Genomic DNA, 17,539 nt, shown 5'->3' on the forward strand with positions numbered 1-17,539 from the left:
AATTTTCACTTTCAAATTCCCACAAAAAAAAAAAACATAAACCCAAGCTTGGCACGCGCGTTGAGCTTGGGGGCTCTAAGATATCTTACTACGCCGAGGTATAAAAGCACAACAATAAGCTCAACTTGCTACATCAAGTCAAGCTTGGAAACTGTGTACTGCACCTCCATGAAGTCGGATAAGACCGAACTATACCTCGGCTCGACGTCTCAATTTCAACAAATCCCGTCCCGCAGCTCTCGGATTCAAAACTTCCCACTCAATCTCGGCCCACAACAAATAAGAATCTCGGCGATTAACGGACCACTAAGCAAATCACGCTATAAAACCAAAGTCAAGGAACTAAACAAAACACAAGAGAAAAAAGGAGACCTAACACGTTCACGAAACAACCTCGCTTATTATTCATCTCTATCTGATTTTTTACTTTACTGACTTGGGCATCGGAGTCCCTTTTGCAAGTACCACACTCAGGTCCAAATTTTTCAGGGTACAATCCGACTAGTTCAGATCGCCGGGCTCGTATCAACCGTTAGAGAACCGACATAAAACTCGGCACCGGCGTAAACCTCGGCACCAGTACCCGAACAAGAACATATTATATATGTGTTTTATATATATTTTTCTTATATCTAAGAAGTTATAATTTATATAATTGAAAAAAATCAAAATTAAAATTATAAATTTTAATTTTATCTATACATAACATGAATTATTAAATTTATAAAGGCTTAAAACCATAATTCACTTTTCTAACTCAAATAAAATTATTCAATTTAATTTATTATTTTTTATTTTTTTTCATAAAAATTAATATGACAATTATTTATAATTTTAATCGTATCAACTAAATACTTTTTCACATAAGAATTGCTCTTGAGTATTATTTTTTTAATAAAAATTGTATTTACAACTCGTCCAACATAATAGAGAAAAAGGTAAATTATTAAAATGAAACCTGATATGATACAAAAAAATAATCTTTAAAAAAATGAATGATAAATAAATTTTTCGGTATTATTTTAATGGGTGGTGCTAGGTAGCCAAAAATTAATTACAATATAAAAATATCACATAAAAATTTTTATTCTTCTAATAAGCAAGTAATATACACCTTGTTATCACTTATTCTCCTTATCACCTACTATTTTGCTGCATGTTTGGAGTAATTAATGTTCTTTCCAAAATCAATTTCAGTTTCTTCCAAATCAAATCCCTAACATCTCTCAATCACATTATTATCCATTAAAATGCAATAATTCTCTGCAAAAAATGTGAAAATTAAATTAAAAAGTTTTAACAATTTCTACTATACAACTTATATTTTACATATAGACTATTAAAAAATAAAAATTAAAATATAAAATATAAACAAAAATTAAAAAATAAATTTTTAAAAATAATTATTAACTCGTCATATTAAAATCTATAAATAAGTATACATATTAATATTAAATAAAAATATTAAAATAATTAAAATTATGGACAATTTACATAAATAAATAAAAAGAGGAATTTCTTTACGTAAATGTGCAAATCTGTTTGTTGTTACGATTTTGTGCAAAACGGAATTATATGTAAACCGTGGCAACCCACCACGGTTTCCAAACATGCATAAACCGTGGGAGGTCACCACGGATTAGGAGCAAATTTTTGTAGAAGAAAACCGTGGTAGGTCACCACGGTTTATGAAGGAAATTTGGCAAGCATAAACCGTGGGGAGTCACCACGGTTTATGAGGAAAAGAGAAAAGCACAAAACCCGGTGGGTTACCACGGTTTATGTAGAGTAATGGGCAAAAAACGTCGTGGGTTGCCACGGTGAAAATCTATATATATGTGGGTGATCCAAGCACCAGAAGAGATCATTCTCACAATGGCTAGTGAGGAAGAGAGCTTTCTTGCTCTGGTGCATTGCTCTGGAAAAATTAAAAAAAGCAAAAGCCATGGTGTGAAGTTCACCGACAGAGAACCACTTAGTATTTTTATCAGTTCGTCTATGAGTTTGTCGGACTTGAAGAACAGCATCTTGGAGAAGCTTGGCGTGTTGGGTTGCAAGTGGGTGAAGAAACTATTCTACAAGATTCCCATGGCGGTTGTCTCGACCGGTGTTCAGTATGAAACCTTTGCGGTTAAGTCTGATGAAGATATTAGGGTTCTGTTCTACTGTGTAAGGAGTTTTCCGGAGATCAGAATCCATGAGTTGTTCGCGAAGTTGGAGGTTGGTGTCGATAGTTCTGGGGCATCCGCTCCAGTTCCTTGCGTAGCTTCTGCGGGTGGTGCATCTAGTTCGATGCCTGCGGTCAGACCGCATCTTCCACCGGTTCAATCACCTTCTTTTGCGGCTGACTTAGAACAAACGGAGGTTGTTGGTTCTGTCCCTTTGGAGCATGCAGCAGTCATTGAGCCTCCCAACGTTGTGGGCACCGGTGGTGGCCTCGTGCCTTATCTCGAAGACTTTGGTGGATCTGATCAAGTAGAGAATGCAATGCGTGACGATGAGTCTGACCAGGAGCCTGTTGATATCGATGGTGACAGCGACGAAAACACAGGCAGCGATCCACATGTGCAGCATCGGCCTTCAAGTTCTGCTTCTCATTAATACCCTCCACACTTCTCCACACTAGACTTGGAAGCTGTTGGTCAACAAGAAGACAGTGGTAACAGAGTGGGTAGATCTTCTGCAGAATTTGAGATTGGGCAATCGTTCCAGAGTAAAGATGAAGCTGTGCTCAGTGTGAAGGACTATAGCATCCGGCGAGGTGTTGAGTACAGAGTCATCGAATCGGATCATTTGAAGTATCATGGAAAATGCAAGGAATTCGGCAAGGGTTGCACTTGGTTGATTCGTGTAGCGCTTCGTGCACGAAAGGGAACCTGGGAGGTTAGGAGGTACAACGGGCCACACACGTGCCTCGCAACTTCTATTTCAAGTGATCACCGTCAGCTGGATTATAACGTTATATGTGCGAGGATTCTTCCTATGGTTAGGGCGGATGCTGCGGTTACGGTAAAGGTACTTCAACAAGCGACAGAAGCTGATTACGGTTTCAGGCCTAGTTACAGGAAGGTCTGGTTGGCTAAGCAGAAGGCAGTGGCACAAATATATGGAGACTGGGAAGAGTCTTACGCGGAGTTGCCCCGTTTTTGCTAGGGATCCAGGCAACAATGCCGGGAACAATCACGGTGCTGAAGACGTCTCCGGTTCAGATTGGTGGTGCGGTTGATGAGTCGACGGTGTACTTTCACCGACTTTTCTGGACCTTTCTGTAACAACCCTAGTTTTTGAAAATCAAATAATTAGTTATTTGTGATTTATTTTAAGAAAATTATTTTATTAAAGGTAATTAAATGGAGTTTCATCATAATTGGAGTTTAAATTAATTAGAATTCTTATATAATCTTTATTAGATATTTGGTATAATTGAAATTATAATTTTGATAAATGAAAAATAAGAAAGAATTGTATAATTTAATTTAAATAAATCCTATTCTGAATGAATTATGTTATTAATTTGAACTCCTAGAAATTATTTTATTAGAAATGATTAGACTGATATTTATAAATACTTTAAGTTTACGTTAATTAATATTTATGTATAATTTTTATTATAATTGGTTATTTTATAAATTGAAATTAAAGTTTCAGAGATAGAAAAATAATAGAGATTTATATGATTTAATCTAGAAAATTGATATTTGAATTTAAATTGTACTTTACAAAATATAATTAACTTGTTCATTTTATAATGTAAATTAGAAATAATTGATTAAACTTAGCAATATGTTGATAAATAATGTTTCTAAATATTTTTAATAGAGTGCATTTAATTTTAAAATCATCCTATCCTCCAATTTTATCAAAATATCTATTCATATCTATCCATATTACTTTATAAAATCCCTAATTCCTAAATTCCCAAATCAAACTCAGAAACCCTAATTTCTAAATTAATTAAGAAACCTAACCCTTTTCACCCTAACAGCCACCAGCCTCCAAACCCTAGCATACCACCCACTGCCGTTATCCTCGTCACATGACACACATAGACTCACCTCTCACTCTCAGCCTCATCAACGCACTCACACTCATTTCCTCACTATACCCACGCACACACACATATGGAGAAGGCAGGAAGGGAGAGCGCCAGTGAAGAAGAGGGAGGAGCCACGCCGCCACCGCACTCCGTCACACCCAGCCGCGTCTTGCTCGCCGTCGTGCCGTCTACCCACGCCGAGAAGGAAGAGAGAAACAGAGGAGAGTGGCGTCGCGTCTGCCGCAAGCTCGCCACGGGGAAAGCCGCCTTTGTCGCCGTTCATCCTTGTCGTCACCGAAGCTTGCCGTCACGGGAGGTGATCCGGCATCGCGTTCTTGCTGCTTTGAGCCACCAGCACCGCTGCTGCTACTCCAAAATTCCGTTTCTGTTTCTTAGGGTTTGCTATCTCAGCCCCTTGAAGTTACGTCGGTTCTGTTCTTGCCGTTACCTGAATCTTTGCCGCCGTGGGTATTGCCGTTGGAGTCGCTAGGAACCAATGTTGGAGCTGTCCTTGATGATTCTGATGCTGCTACGTAGGTTCCGAGCTGCTGTGTTGTTGCTAGAGGAAGGGAACTCATAGGAAAAACATCACCAAGGCTGCTGGTTGGTTTGATTCCGTTGTTAATGCGACATTGAGGTAGGGGATTTAACGTTTTTAATTTAGAATGCCTATAAAGTTATTGGATAAGTGCAAATGGTTAATGATGGTTAAGAATTTCTTAATTGACATGAATAATTTGAAATGCATTTGAAATTGGTTGGTTGTTGTGATTATTCTGAGCTGTGACTGAAATTAGATGCGGTTGTGGAATGTGACTGAATTATTGACTCTGCGATGAATTGGTTGAGATTTCGATTTTGAATGAATTATTGTCTTGTTTGATGTTGAATTGGATATTTGATTGCGACTAGTTGAGATTGGTTTTGGTGGTTATTGAAAGATTGGAACTTAAGGGATTAAACTGTTTTGAGAACCTGTGATTTTCTGAAATGATGTAGTAAACTTTAAGAGTATATAAGTAATTTTGTAATGGTTAGACTAATTTTCTGTGTCATGATTTATTGATTTTGACTGGGCTGTGATTGTGGCTGGTTTCATTGTTGTAAGTGATTAATTGATGAGGTTGATTTTGATTTGAGGCTGCAACTGTTACTGATTTCCTGATTGTTTGGAATTACTGAGAATCCTGTTATTTAATTATGTTGAGCTGGTTGCTATAGACTGGTTTGCTTGACGGTTGCAAATTGACTGAAATTCTGATCTTTGGCGAATTTATATTGAATTGAATGATGTGCTGGTTATTTGATATATTGTAATGGTAGTGGATTTGGTTGGTGACTGATTGAAGATTGGTTTGGGAGATTAGTTATGAGTTTTTAAAGTTAGACTGGTTTACTTTTAGAAAAATGATGACTGAATGAAATTCTGATTTTAATTGATGAAAGTATGTTAGTTCTTAAACTGAATTATGATAAGAGATTATTGTGATTTTGGTATTTTGATGGGTCAAATTGAAACTATTGCTGTTGAGTTGGTTTATTGTAATGGGTTTAGTTAGTGATTAATTGAAGTTGGGCTTAAGGAATAATTGGAAGATTGAATCTTAAAATGTTGAACTAGTTATGATTTTTCAAGGTTAAAGTGTAAAACTTGATTTTCTGCATTATTTTTAAAGGAAGCCTGAAACTTTGAAAAACTATAACTGTTTCTGTGATTATCGGAATTGCGTGGGACCAAGTCCGGATTGAGCTTGGGGATATAGAGAATTGGACTGCTGAGTTTGAGACTTTTTCACTAAGTCTATGATTTATGGTGAATTTTTGAATCATGGATGTCAAAACTGGTTTTTGTGCAGAACGTTTAACGCAGCAGCAACTTGATTCCTCTATTGAAAATTCTGTAGTTTGAATTTTGATATGGAACCAATTTTAAATAAAACTTTATTCCTATTATTTAAATGCCGTAAAATTTTAGAACAATTGGACTTGTAGTTTTAAAGATATGAATTTTTGAAGGGTGATGCATTATGCAGAAAAAGCCAGATTCTGTTTTCTTAAATTAGTAACTTTGGGAGTTTATAACTTTTGATCCTGGATAGATATTGAGATGCAACCATTTGGAGGTGAAAATTAAGTATGTTTAGTATATGTGATTTAAATTTTAGGATTTTCCATGTTTTAATAAGTGAGTTATGGAACTTGGAAGAGGTTGTGTTCAATGATTTGTAAAACAGAATTCTGCAGAAAATTACCTAACTTCCAAGCTACGTAACTCCTTCATTAAAAATGGTATGACCCTGGAACCAATTGAGAAAGAAATTTGGATGAGTTATGTTTAACCACATTAATTCTGAAGGTAGTTGGATTTAATTTGGATTTTATATGAAATTTTGAATGTTGTATGCTGCTGCTGATTTCGGATTTTAAAACACTGCAGAGCAGTCCCGGTTTTGCTTATATTCCTGAAGCTAGAGTCAGCGAAAAATTATGAATTTTGATTTAATAGAAAGCTTAATTCGAGACGATCGCATGGATATAAAGTTTGCGTGATTCCGAATTCATTTGATATTTTAAAAAACAAAATGGAAATCAGGCTGCCAAGTTGTGTTGGAATTTAAGAAATAGATTTTCTATACTATTATCAAATGTTGTTGAGAATATATATTATTGTGGCAACTGCTGAAAAAGGGCTGTGATTTGTTGAGAAAGAGGGAACCTGTAAGGGTGGCTAACCCGAATTTTAGGGGAGGTGCTGCCGGAATTTTGTAAAATCTGAGGTTTTACTTGAAAAGGTTTATGTTCAAGTTTGAATTATTTATAAAAGAAGTTATGTTGAGCTTTATTCAATATGAAGAGAGTTATGCTTGGGGTTTAAGATAAAGGATTACTTTTTAGAAGTTTAATGATTATATAATATTTGAACTTGAATGATAAAGAGAGAGATATTGTGTAAGGATATGTAACTAGAAATGAATAATGAGAATGATAACTTGTGATGATAATTACATTGATTCTTTTGAGGAAAGATATTCAGTTTATGAAATTATTGGCAAGGGCGTGGGTTTTGTCCCGCTTGCGTATTTATGGTTATAAAAAAGAATAAAGAGCAGAGGACCTGTTGAAAGGTTGTTTGTTGCTTGAGGCAACCCAAGAGATACGTTTATTCATTTGTTGCATTATGGCAACTTTTGAGATATTTGTGTAATGATCTGTTGCATGAAGGCAGTCAGATAGATGGTGGTGCGACCACTAAGAACGCTTTCCTACGGTACAGATCCAATTTTAATTCTGTAAGGCAGAGGGGTTATTTCTTGCTACAGAAGTACCGTGACCACCTGTTCCATTTCTGTAGTGGCAGAGGGGTTATTTCCTGTATACAGAAGGTGTGTCGGCATACATCCCTGCAGTGGCAGATGTGTTATTTCCTGCATGCAGTGGACCCTGTGGTGGCAGAGGGGTTATTTCCTGTACACAGGGGTATAGCCAATAGGAAAGCCTTACCTGGTCAGAGGACTCCGGGTAACGTCGGGAGCGGGTATGTAACCGACAAATGAGCTCATTACCTGCACTAGGGCTAGACATGCATCATCCTTGCGTGTGCATTTGCATTTGATTGGGTTTGCTCGTTGTACTTCCCTGTGATTGTGCTGTTTGCCTTGCTGTGATTTGTTTGTGTGATGAATTGAGTTTCTTGTTTGTGCTGGTAGTTTGTGAATGGATGAAGATGATTACTATATGTTGTTATGACTGAGATTCAATTATGTGGCTGATAGATATTTAGTATGACAAGTTTTGCGATTGAGATCTGTTTTGGGTTTTGGAAATTTAAAGAAAGTACTTATTTATCTAAGGTAAGATTAAGAAATATTTCAAAAGGGTTTGACAAAAATGATTTACTAAGTAAAGTTAATTATTTGCACGTTAATCATTACTTTTATGGCATTCCCGTTCCCTACTGAGAACGTGTGGTTTGTTCTCACCCCATAAATTTCCACCCTTTCAGTGACGCAGGTTTGAAGACCCAGTTTGAAGCTGCGGGAGATTATAGAATTTATTTATGAGTTAAGTTACTTTCATAGAAGTTCCCTCGCTCTTATTGCCTAACATTTTTATTTTATACAGAGGGATAGGATTTATATGAGAGTTTTATTTGAAATCTTATGTATGACAGATATTATTATTATTAATAATTATGTGATTATTATTACTTGGTGATGTTTGCTATATGATTTAATTATCAAAAACAAAAATTTTCTGGTATTTTTACTAAAATTGAATCGCGATATCGAACTAAAGGCTCAATAGTAAATAGTTAATAAAGGAAAGCAAGTTGGTAACACCTTACTTTCGGTACGATCATGACGTTCTGGAAGTTGGGTCGTTACACTTTCCACCCTGTATCGAGGCATTCCGGCATTGCAAGCCACTCGTCAGTATTGATGGTACCCACTTGTATGGGAAGTATGGAGGGACGCTCCTGTTGGCGATAGCTCAGGACGGAAACTCCAACATCCTGCCGATAGCATTCGCCCTTGTAGAGGGGGAAAATGCAGAGTCGTGGTCATTCTTCTTGTCCAACCTCTGAGAGCATGTGACTCCTCAGGAGGGTATCCTAGTTATCTCAGACAGGCATAATGGGATCAAGGCGGCCCTTGAGGCACCTGAGACTGGATGGCTGCCTCCTCGGGCTTTCCGAGCCTACTGTATAAGGCATGTTACAGCGAATTTCGCCCTAACGTTCAAAGGTAAGGACTCAAGGAGGTTACTGGTCAATGCTGCCTACGCCAAGACTGAGGGTGAGTTTTACTACTGGTTCGACATCATGCGGACTGAGAATCCAGCAATGTGTGACTGGGCCAACCGTATGGAGTATGACAAATGGACCCAACATGAGGATGCTGGTCGACGGTTCGGGCACATGACCACAAACATCAGTGAATGTGTGAACTCCGTGCTAAAGGGTACTCGCAACCTCCCGGTCACATCATTGGTTAAGTCAACCTACGGGAGGCTTGCTCAGCTATTTGTGGTCCGGGGACAGACAGCAGAGGCACAACTCGGATCCGGCCATGAATTCTGTCAGGCATTGGTCAAGGCTATTGATCGGAACCTTAGAGACTCCAGGTGCTTTACTGTGACATTATACGACAGGCATCAGTCCGAGTACACCGTGGCTGAGACAACACCAACGGGGACGTTCTCTCTTGGTAGCTATAGAGTTTCCCTTAAAGATCACCGATGCGACTGTGGGCACTTCCAGGCGCTGCATTATCCATGTTGCCACGCCATTGCCTGTTGCGCCTACTCCCGGCTAAACTGGGCGTCATATGTTCACGAAGTGTATCGTATGACTGAGGTGTTCAACGTTTACAAGCAGGGGTTTCTCCCACCTATTCCTGAAGGCCTGTGGCCTCCATATGGTGGCCCAACCATTATTCCTGACCCTAATCTGCGGCGTGCAAAGGAAGGTCGTCCAAAGGCAACCAGGATCCGTGGAAGCATGGATCAGTCTCAAGAGAATCAGCCGAAGCGTTGTGGGTTATGCCGTCAGCCTGGGCATACGCGAAGGAACTGTCACCAGCGATCACAAAGCGGTGGAGGGGATGCGTAGATCTCATGTTGTGTAACCCTCTTCTATGCTCTCTCATTTGTTTCTTGCTCTAAACAATGTTAGTAATGCGTCGTTGGTTAAGTATGTCACTTTCAACGTGTTTCATCAACAACGAAATCTCAGTATAATAAACTCGTTTTATTTTATCAGTTTCATTAAACCACTTTAGATATCTTTAATAATGTGCATTGGCCCCACCACCCACTTCTCCTTCGCTGCCTCCAAACCTTTTCCCAAATTCTCTCTACAACAATCAACCCAATTTCTTCCTTAGGTTGCTAATGAATCCGTCCCTGCCTTCAGCGGATTACATATATATATAGATACACGTAAACCGCAGTGGGTTACCGGGTTTTACGTTCAACATTGTTTCCTCATAAACCGTGGTGACTTCCCACGGTTTATGCACGCCGATTTGCCTTCGTAAACCGTGGTGACCTACCACGGTTTACATGTAAAACCATTTCCTCCAAATCCGTGGTGACCTCCCACGGTTTATGAATGTTTAGAAACCGTGGTAGGTTGCCACGGTTTACATATAATTCCGTTTTGCACAAAATCGTAACAACAAACAGATTTGCACATTTACGTAAATAACTCTCCCACTTTATTTATTTAAGTAAATTGCCCTAAAATTATGGTCTATTAGTGGCTTAGTGCACATATGAGATAATTTAAAAAATACAATAAGACGTATAGTTTAAAATTTGATAATATTAATTATAAACATTATAAGTATGAAATTATGAATATTATGAATATAAATTATAAATGTTATTATCATGAAATTATGGATGTTATGTGTATGAATTTATAGATGTTATGAGTAAATTTATCAATTGAATAAATTAATTTAAGAATTTGATATTTTTTTAAATTCGATTATGATAAAATTTAAAAACATCTGTGTTAACTTTATATTTATTTATGCAATAACTAAAAAATGATATGTATGGATGCAATATCTAATAAATATAAATTTAATTTTTAGATATTAGTTGTATGTAATTATGAATGTTATGTATATGTACGTATAAATGTTATGGGTATGAACTTAGTCAGTACAATATAATTATAGATGCATATAAAAACACAAAAAAAAATTAAATCAGTTTATTACCATATCTCATCAAAACTAGTGTGGTTTTTCATATTCTCGAAAATTGGTTGACTGACAACAACTTCGTCGGATGAGTCCGTCTGTTGTTCAAATTCTTCATCAGCACCTTCTATCATAGGTACCGTATTAAGATCGAATTCAAGTGTCATACTATTTGCAATGATAAACGTAACTTCTTGTAAAATTCCTTGACTTATACACTATTGTGCTTGCAATGGTATTAGAGTCATGAATTTTTAATGATCATAATTAAATTAATAAAAGGTATATATTACAAAGAATCAAGTGCAAATAAATGTCTTAACGAAAACAAAGAATTAATGATTCTTTCGTATCTCCACCGATTGATATTAAATGCTTTAAGGGAAATAAAAAATCAAGTGTAATTAACTCAATTAATGTATATTATCACGTCCATTATTATTATTATTATTTAATGTATTCTTGAATATAAAAATTAAATTATAAAATAAAATATTAAGTATTGATTATAAGAATGCCTAATAATAAAGAATATGATATTATAATAAATATCATTAATAAGTGGAGTTGATAAGAATATGATAAGTGAAATGATAAGAGAGTGGGATAAAAAAAAGCCAGAACTTGCCTTATTTAGCATTCATTAATTGTCGCAACAATTAATAAATACTAAATAAAGCAAGTTATGAATGATTTTTGCTGATTTTCTTTGGTTACCAAATATTTCCGGAAAAAACGAAACTGTTATTAAGTGATGTAAATACAATAAATTACGGAAAATTTTGGCTAATTATGCCTTAAAATTTTTTGTTACCAAATTTTTTTCTATTTTAATATATTCTTATGCTGCCATGGTATAGTAAAAAACCCTTTATCTTGTGATTTTTTGGGATAATATTTTTGAAATAATTACATTTAAAATCATTTTAGTAAAAAATTAGATAACAAATGAAATGAATTAATATGTATTATGGAATAAGAGTTAGTTGAAATAAGAGAGTAATTAGTAATTGAAAAAACATCAATTCAAAAATAAATTTCAATATAGTAATATTATTATGATATTATATTATTGTTGAGTTTTAAAGGAACCGAAAACTTAAAAAGTTCGAGAATTTTGAAATTTGTTATTAAAAGTAAAAAATCTAAAATTTGCAATATTTTTATACTATATTTATTGAAAACATTTTAATAATATTTATTTTAAGTAATCTTAACAAAAATTTAATTAACTTCGATGATCTTGAACAAATGCTAATATACTCTTTAAAAAAAAATACAAATTACAATTATTTTTAAAAAATAACTTACTAAGAACAAAGAAATTAAACTTTGTTAGTAGAAATATTTCGAATTTTCATGTTTATAACTCAAGGTTTGGTTGGTTGTAACGAACTTGTCTAAGAATTTGAACCCTTAGAAAACAATTAACATGGTCGGTGGTCGCAGCAAGATGTTGGAAAAAGTCGAAAGCTTGATTAAAATTCCACCGAATCATTCACCAAAGCCTAGATAGAGAGACCAGTTTTAATTTCTTTAAGTTACGCTAATTTTTCCTTAATATATGCGTATAACTAAATTGAATTTAATATGTAACTCTATGAGAACCAAACAAATATAAGGGTTAATTTAGCAGAAGATTTTTATTAAAAATCACAAAATTTAAAATTTTAAAATATTTTAAAATTTTCACTAACAATAATTTATTCCGTACGTTTAAGATAGTTAAGAGAGTTACTCAGATAAATACGTTTAAAACCGTTTAAAATGTTTTTTGTAAAGACATTTTTTAACATATAATCAATTAAATTGTGTTATTTTTCTCAAATTAGACCAGACAAATTGGTTTGATAAAAAAATCGGTAAACCAAACTTTAGCCTTCGTTCAGCCTCTTTGTAGTGTTGTATTTTCAGTCTTCCTTCTCCTCGTGTTGCACCGTGCCTCCTAGTTCTATCTCCTCGCAGCGTCGGCTTACATTCTTCCTCCTTGCAGCATCATGCCTTCTTTCTGCCTTCTGTAGTGTTGTCTCTCCATTCTGCCTCTTCGTCGTGCTGCAACTCCATTCTATTCTTTTCCTCTTTCGTTGAATTTCTGATTTATTTAAAAATAAAAAATTGGTTTGTTTTTGAAAATTTTTTTGTTGCAATTGATTTTGTTGTTATTTAATGTGTGTTGTTATTTCATTGTAATTACTAATTTGTAATCGTATAATTTTTGTTGTTGCTAATTTTGGATTTGACGCTGTGATAATGATTGTTGTTTAATCTCAAACTTCTATTGATTTATTGTGGTTGTTGCTGTTGCTGAATTGTTGCTAGTGAGTTGTTTAAGTATATATATATATATATAAAAAAACAGAGGGTTCAGATAGAAAGAAAATAGTTAGAAAATAGTTGGAGATAGTGGATGGTAGTGATTTAGACAGAGTTAAAGTTAGACTTGTAATAATTTTGTTACAGTAATAAAAAAAAGACTAGTGTGTGATGGAGGTGACCAAGGCTTCTTTCTCTTCCTCTGTATTTTGTTCTTTCTTTTTTTTCTTTTTCTTTTTTATAATTTTTGAAGAATATATACATGAGTTCTTTTTTTTTTTTTAATTTATGTTATTATTAATTTTATGATTGTTGATGTTGTTTGATTGTTAATTTATTTTGTAATTAATGCTATTACTAGATTTTATAATAAGAATATTTTAGTCATTTTTTATAATAAAAATCTTGTAGTCATTTTTTATAAAAAAATAATATTAATTTAGATCGATTTAAGATTTGATTCACTATTTTTTTGGTCAAATTAATTTATTTGGCCTAATTTTAATAAAAATAACATAATTCAATCGATTATATGTATTAAATTTTAATTATTAAAAATTATCTTAAAAAAATATTTTAAACATCTTTATTTAAATTACTCCAAACAAATTTATGTCAAAAAAGTAAGAAGTCTTTCATTCTATCTTAATTTAATCACATATTAAAATCTTGTTTGAATTCAAATTCGCACCAATAAATTAATTATAATAATATAAAAAAGCTATACTTGACTCATTAGTTTTGAAAAGGTGACATTTTTGTTTTTTTTACTAATACGATAAATATTTAAGATAATTTTAAAATTTTTCCAAAAATTTAAAGACAACAAGTGACTAATAACTTAGAGTTTTTTTAATAGATTTTTTTAGTATACTTTTTGATTCTTTCAAAAAATAAATTAATTTAAAATTAAATATGTATTAAATTAATTGATAAAATAAAATTAATATCATTTAAAAATTATAATATTATTTTAATAAAAAATAAATAAAATTTTACTATACTTATATATTAATAAAATAATTAAAAATAACATAAAATTTTAATTAAATTAAAAATAAATATTAAATAGATAAATTGATTTTATTATCTATAAGATATAGTCTTATGAATATTTATGTATTATTTTATAAGTTCAAAAATAAAATTAAAATTAGAACTGGCATGATCGCGTGAAGGCTGTTATTACTTATTAGGTTATCTGTGGGTTCGGTTTGGATGACTGCGTCTGAGAACGCTCTAACTTTATTAAACAAACACGGAAAGTGGAAAGCAGGAAATTGTCTTTACAACTACTGCCATTTCTTCCACTTTCATCAACATTTATTTCACTCACACGCTTCAAACGACGTCGTTTTGCTTAACATTCTCATGGCCCTCTTGAAGACCTCCACCACTCTCTCCTTCAGAGCAACCGCTTTTCCGCTCCATGGCCATACCACCAACACCAGGTTCCATTTTATAACTTCCATATTATTATTGATTTTGTCATTATTATTCCGTCGAATTATGCTCTTTTTTTTTTCTGTTTGTGTGTATATGTAGTGATAGGGATACAATTTTTTTTTTGTATCTTGACTTGATGTTTGTTTCTCGAGGTTCTTTTGTTTTTTCCCTGCGTGTTCTTTTTTAGAAATTTGGTTGGGAAATCATAAAATAGAAACACGAATTCTATGGTCAATGATGTATTATAATTGTATTTTATTTTTTCATGTCTTAAGTACTTATTTTGATTAAATGCATGCATGGATTATAGCTTATGTCATTGCTTCATGAGGTTGTTCATCGCTCCATTTTAGTTAGTTCTTATAATACATGATGAATAAACTGTAGGTGTGGTTTTGTGGGTTTGTTCATTGTCATCTTGGCCTTGGTCAACGTTGTTTTTTCTTTTAATTTGGAAAACCACTCTGTATGATTTATAGCATAATAATGATAAAAGTATAAAACAAAGTCAGCCCGGTACACAAGCATCCTGCGTTAACGCAGGGTCCGAGAAAGGGAGACGCCCAACTGATAATTACATCAGTGGCTGTTTCCATGGCTTGAATCTGTGACCTTGAGATAACTCAACCATTGCTCCAAGACTCCCCTTCTTATAGCATAATAATAAGATACTAATAATTGAGACTTGCTTGGTCTTCTCTGTAATATGTGGATTTTGAGTTTTGACCAAAAACATTGCTGAACAGTTCTGAGTTCTAACTCTAGTTATCTATATCTATTTTTCCAAGTTCTTCATGGACAAGACTGCTTTTTTCTTGATATAAGGAAAAAGAAGTAAACTAATCTTTTATGGTGGAATGATGATGTGTATCCATTACACTAATTTGAACTGAATATATACACTTTTACAATTTTGGTTTGAGAAGGGTGAATTGGTGCCAATTGAACGGTGGAAAGATTCCAGCATTTTGTCGTTAATCCTTTTCTTTTAAACACTAAAATGTTTGTCTATATGAACCAGGAAGTTGCATTGGAAGCCTACTCAAGCAGCTTTGACATCCAGTTTCCACCTTCCTATGCGTAGCTTTGAGGCTAAGAACAGGTGGGTTTTTATAACGAATGTCATGCGCCAAATCATGTTTTCATTTTGCTAGATGATCTTTTCTATTGTATTTGCATTCTTTAGGTGGGAACTATAGAATGTATACATTCACTGAGTTTGATTCTCGGAGGACAAAAGTTGATTTTCTATTCTGCTTTGTGATGCAGTGTTCTCTCACCTGCTTGCTGTTTTAACTTGGTTTGCATATGTTTTTCCCTTTATTATTATTCGCTTCAAGATATAGTTTACTAGGATTATGTCGTTGATCTGCACAGCAGTTTTATACTGATTTAAGAAACAAGCTATACGTTCACTTTTTAAACTTGAACTAAATTGCTGACATGTTTTTCCCACTACATGAATTCCTGTTTGTATGGCTAGTTTAGTTTATAGTTTCAGACATGTTAGCCAACTTTTGCAAATTCTTTTCTAAAAATTTCGTCTTAAGAATCTTTACAAGCATAGCTTCATAGATGCTTTTTCATGGTGTGAAGTATTTTATGCATTGTATATTTGTATTTATAGGACTTCCACAGATGACGTAAAACGTCTGAGATTGATAACTGCCATTAAGACACCATACCTACCCGATGGTCGCTTTGATCTTGAAGCATATGATACCCTAGTAAATTTGCAGATTGAAAATGGAGTTGAAGGTGTCATTGTTGGTGGCACAACTGGAGAAGGCCAATTAATGAGCTGGGATGAACACATAATGCTTATTGGGCACACAGTCAACTGTTTCGGAGTGAAAATCAAGGTTATAGGAAACACCGGAAGCAACTCAACAAGGGAAGCAATCCATGCCACAGAGCAGGGTTTTGCTGTTGGGATGCACGCTGCCCTTCACATAAACCCTTACTACGGCAAAACTTCCTTGAATGGTTTGATTTCTCATTTCAATACCGTGCTTCCGATGGGCCCTACCATCATATACAATGTGCCTTCAAGGACCAGTCAAGACATTCCTCCACAGGTGATTCAAACCTTAGCACAGAGTGCGAGTTTAGCCGGTGTCAAGGAATGTATGGGAAATGACAGGATCAAACAATATACAGATAATGGCATTGTTGTGTGGAGCGGAAATGATGACCAATGCCATGATGCTAGATGGGGTTACGGAGCAACAGGAGTGATATCTGTCGCAAGCAACCTGGTTCCCGGTTTAATGCGAGAACTCATAATTGGTGGTGAGAATCCGGCGCTGAATTCTAAGCTCATGCCTCTTGTTGAATGGCTTTTTTGCGAGCCAAACCCCATCGGTTTGAACACAGCTCTTGCTCAACTCGGAGTTGCTCGGCCGGTTTTCAGGTTACCATATGTACCTCTCCCTTTGAAGAAGCGGATGGAATTTGTCAATTTGGTGAAGGGAATCGGTCGAGAGCACTTTATTGGAGACAAAGATGTTCAGGTTCTTGATGATAATGACTTTATCTTAATTGGTCGTCATTAACTTAGGTTTTTCCACTTTATAGAATTAGTTTTATGACTTTTATCAGTGTATCCTACTATCTTGTTTAGGTGTTTGCCAATCTTAGAAGAACTAGATGATTATGTATATATTATGGAAACTGATAAATCTTCCAAGTCCTAATTTCTAGATATAAAAAATCTTGAATGTTTTTTATATTTACAGTGTGTTAAACACCTTACTTTCTTTTCTAATATTTTCTTTGTCATGTTCTATTAGGAAGATTTTTTGGAGTATGGGTTAGAAAGATGCATCAATACTTATAATGGGTGAACCTTACCAAATCTTTCCAAAACTATTATTGTTGTAAATCTAAATCTATGGTTTTGGTTGGCTTGTATTTTTTGAATTGAAAGCGTAAGAAGATTCCAATTTCCAAGCATAATTAAGCAAAAATGCTTGGAAAATAAGAAAATCAGTTGAAAGTAGTTCCGAATTATCCTGTATGTTGCTAGTCT

The 17,539-nt window shown here is 34.3% G+C and overlaps 2 protein-coding genes and 1 long non-coding RNA gene across 3 annotated transcripts; all 3 read left to right on the forward strand.

The window, feature by feature from the left end:
- The first annotated feature begins 3,884 nt into the window (after nucleotides 1-3,884).
- Nucleotides 3,885-8,243, forward strand: LOC140184476 (uncharacterized). The gene is made up of 2 exons (XR_011881386.1): nucleotides 3,885-4,673; nucleotides 8,040-8,243. It is a non-coding gene; the product is annotated as an uncharacterized lncRNA (long non-coding RNA).
- Nucleotides 8,244-8,394: 151 nt separating this feature from the next.
- Nucleotides 8,395-9,647, forward strand: LOC112795196 (uncharacterized). The gene is made up of 2 exons (XM_025837142.1): nucleotides 8,395-8,478; nucleotides 8,640-9,647. The coding sequence occupies exons 1-2, from the start codon at nucleotides 8,395-8,397 to the stop codon at nucleotides 9,645-9,647; spliced, it is 1,092 nt and encodes a 363-aa protein (XP_025692927.1).
- Nucleotides 9,648-14,216: 4,569 nt separating this feature from the next.
- LOC112797299 (4-hydroxy-tetrahydrodipicolinate synthase, chloroplastic) lies at nucleotides 14,217-17,235 on the forward strand. Its single transcript, XM_025840150.2, has 3 exons — nucleotides 14,217-14,513; nucleotides 15,530-15,610; nucleotides 16,136-17,235. The coding sequence occupies exons 1-3, from the start codon at nucleotides 14,281-14,283 to the stop codon at nucleotides 17,061-17,063; spliced, it is 1,242 nt and encodes a 413-aa protein (XP_025695935.1). The 5' UTR covers nucleotides 14,217-14,280; the 3' UTR covers nucleotides 17,064-17,235.
- The last annotated feature ends 304 nt before the right edge of the window (nucleotides 17,236-17,539 follow it).

The sequence above is a fragment of the Arachis hypogaea genome, chromosome 4 (genome assembly GCF_003086295.3).
Source record: "Arachis hypogaea cultivar Tifrunner chromosome 4, arahy.Tifrunner.gnm2.J5K5, whole genome shotgun sequence".
Taxonomy (NCBI): Eukaryota; Viridiplantae; Streptophyta; class Magnoliopsida; order Fabales; family Fabaceae; genus Arachis; species Arachis hypogaea.

Coding starts and splice junctions, on each gene's coding strand:
- LOC112795196 (XM_025837142.1), top strand. CDS start 8,395: ATGACGTTCTGGAAGTTGGGTCGTTACACTTTCCACCCTGTATCGAGG. Junction 8,479..8,639: donor GCCACTCGTCAGTATTGATG/GTACCCACTTGT, acceptor GTGACTCCTCAG/GAGGGTATCCTAGTTATCTC.
- LOC112797299 (XM_025840150.2), top strand. CDS start 14,281: ATGACTGCGTCTGAGAACGCTCTAACTTTATTAAACAAACACGGAAAG. Junction 14,514..15,529: donor GGCCATACCACCAACACCAG/GTTCCATTTTAT, acceptor TATATGAACCAG/GAAGTTGCATTGGAAGCCTA. Junction 15,611..16,135: donor AGCTTTGAGGCTAAGAACAG/GTGGGTTTTTAT, acceptor TTGTATTTATAG/GACTTCCACAGATGACGTAA.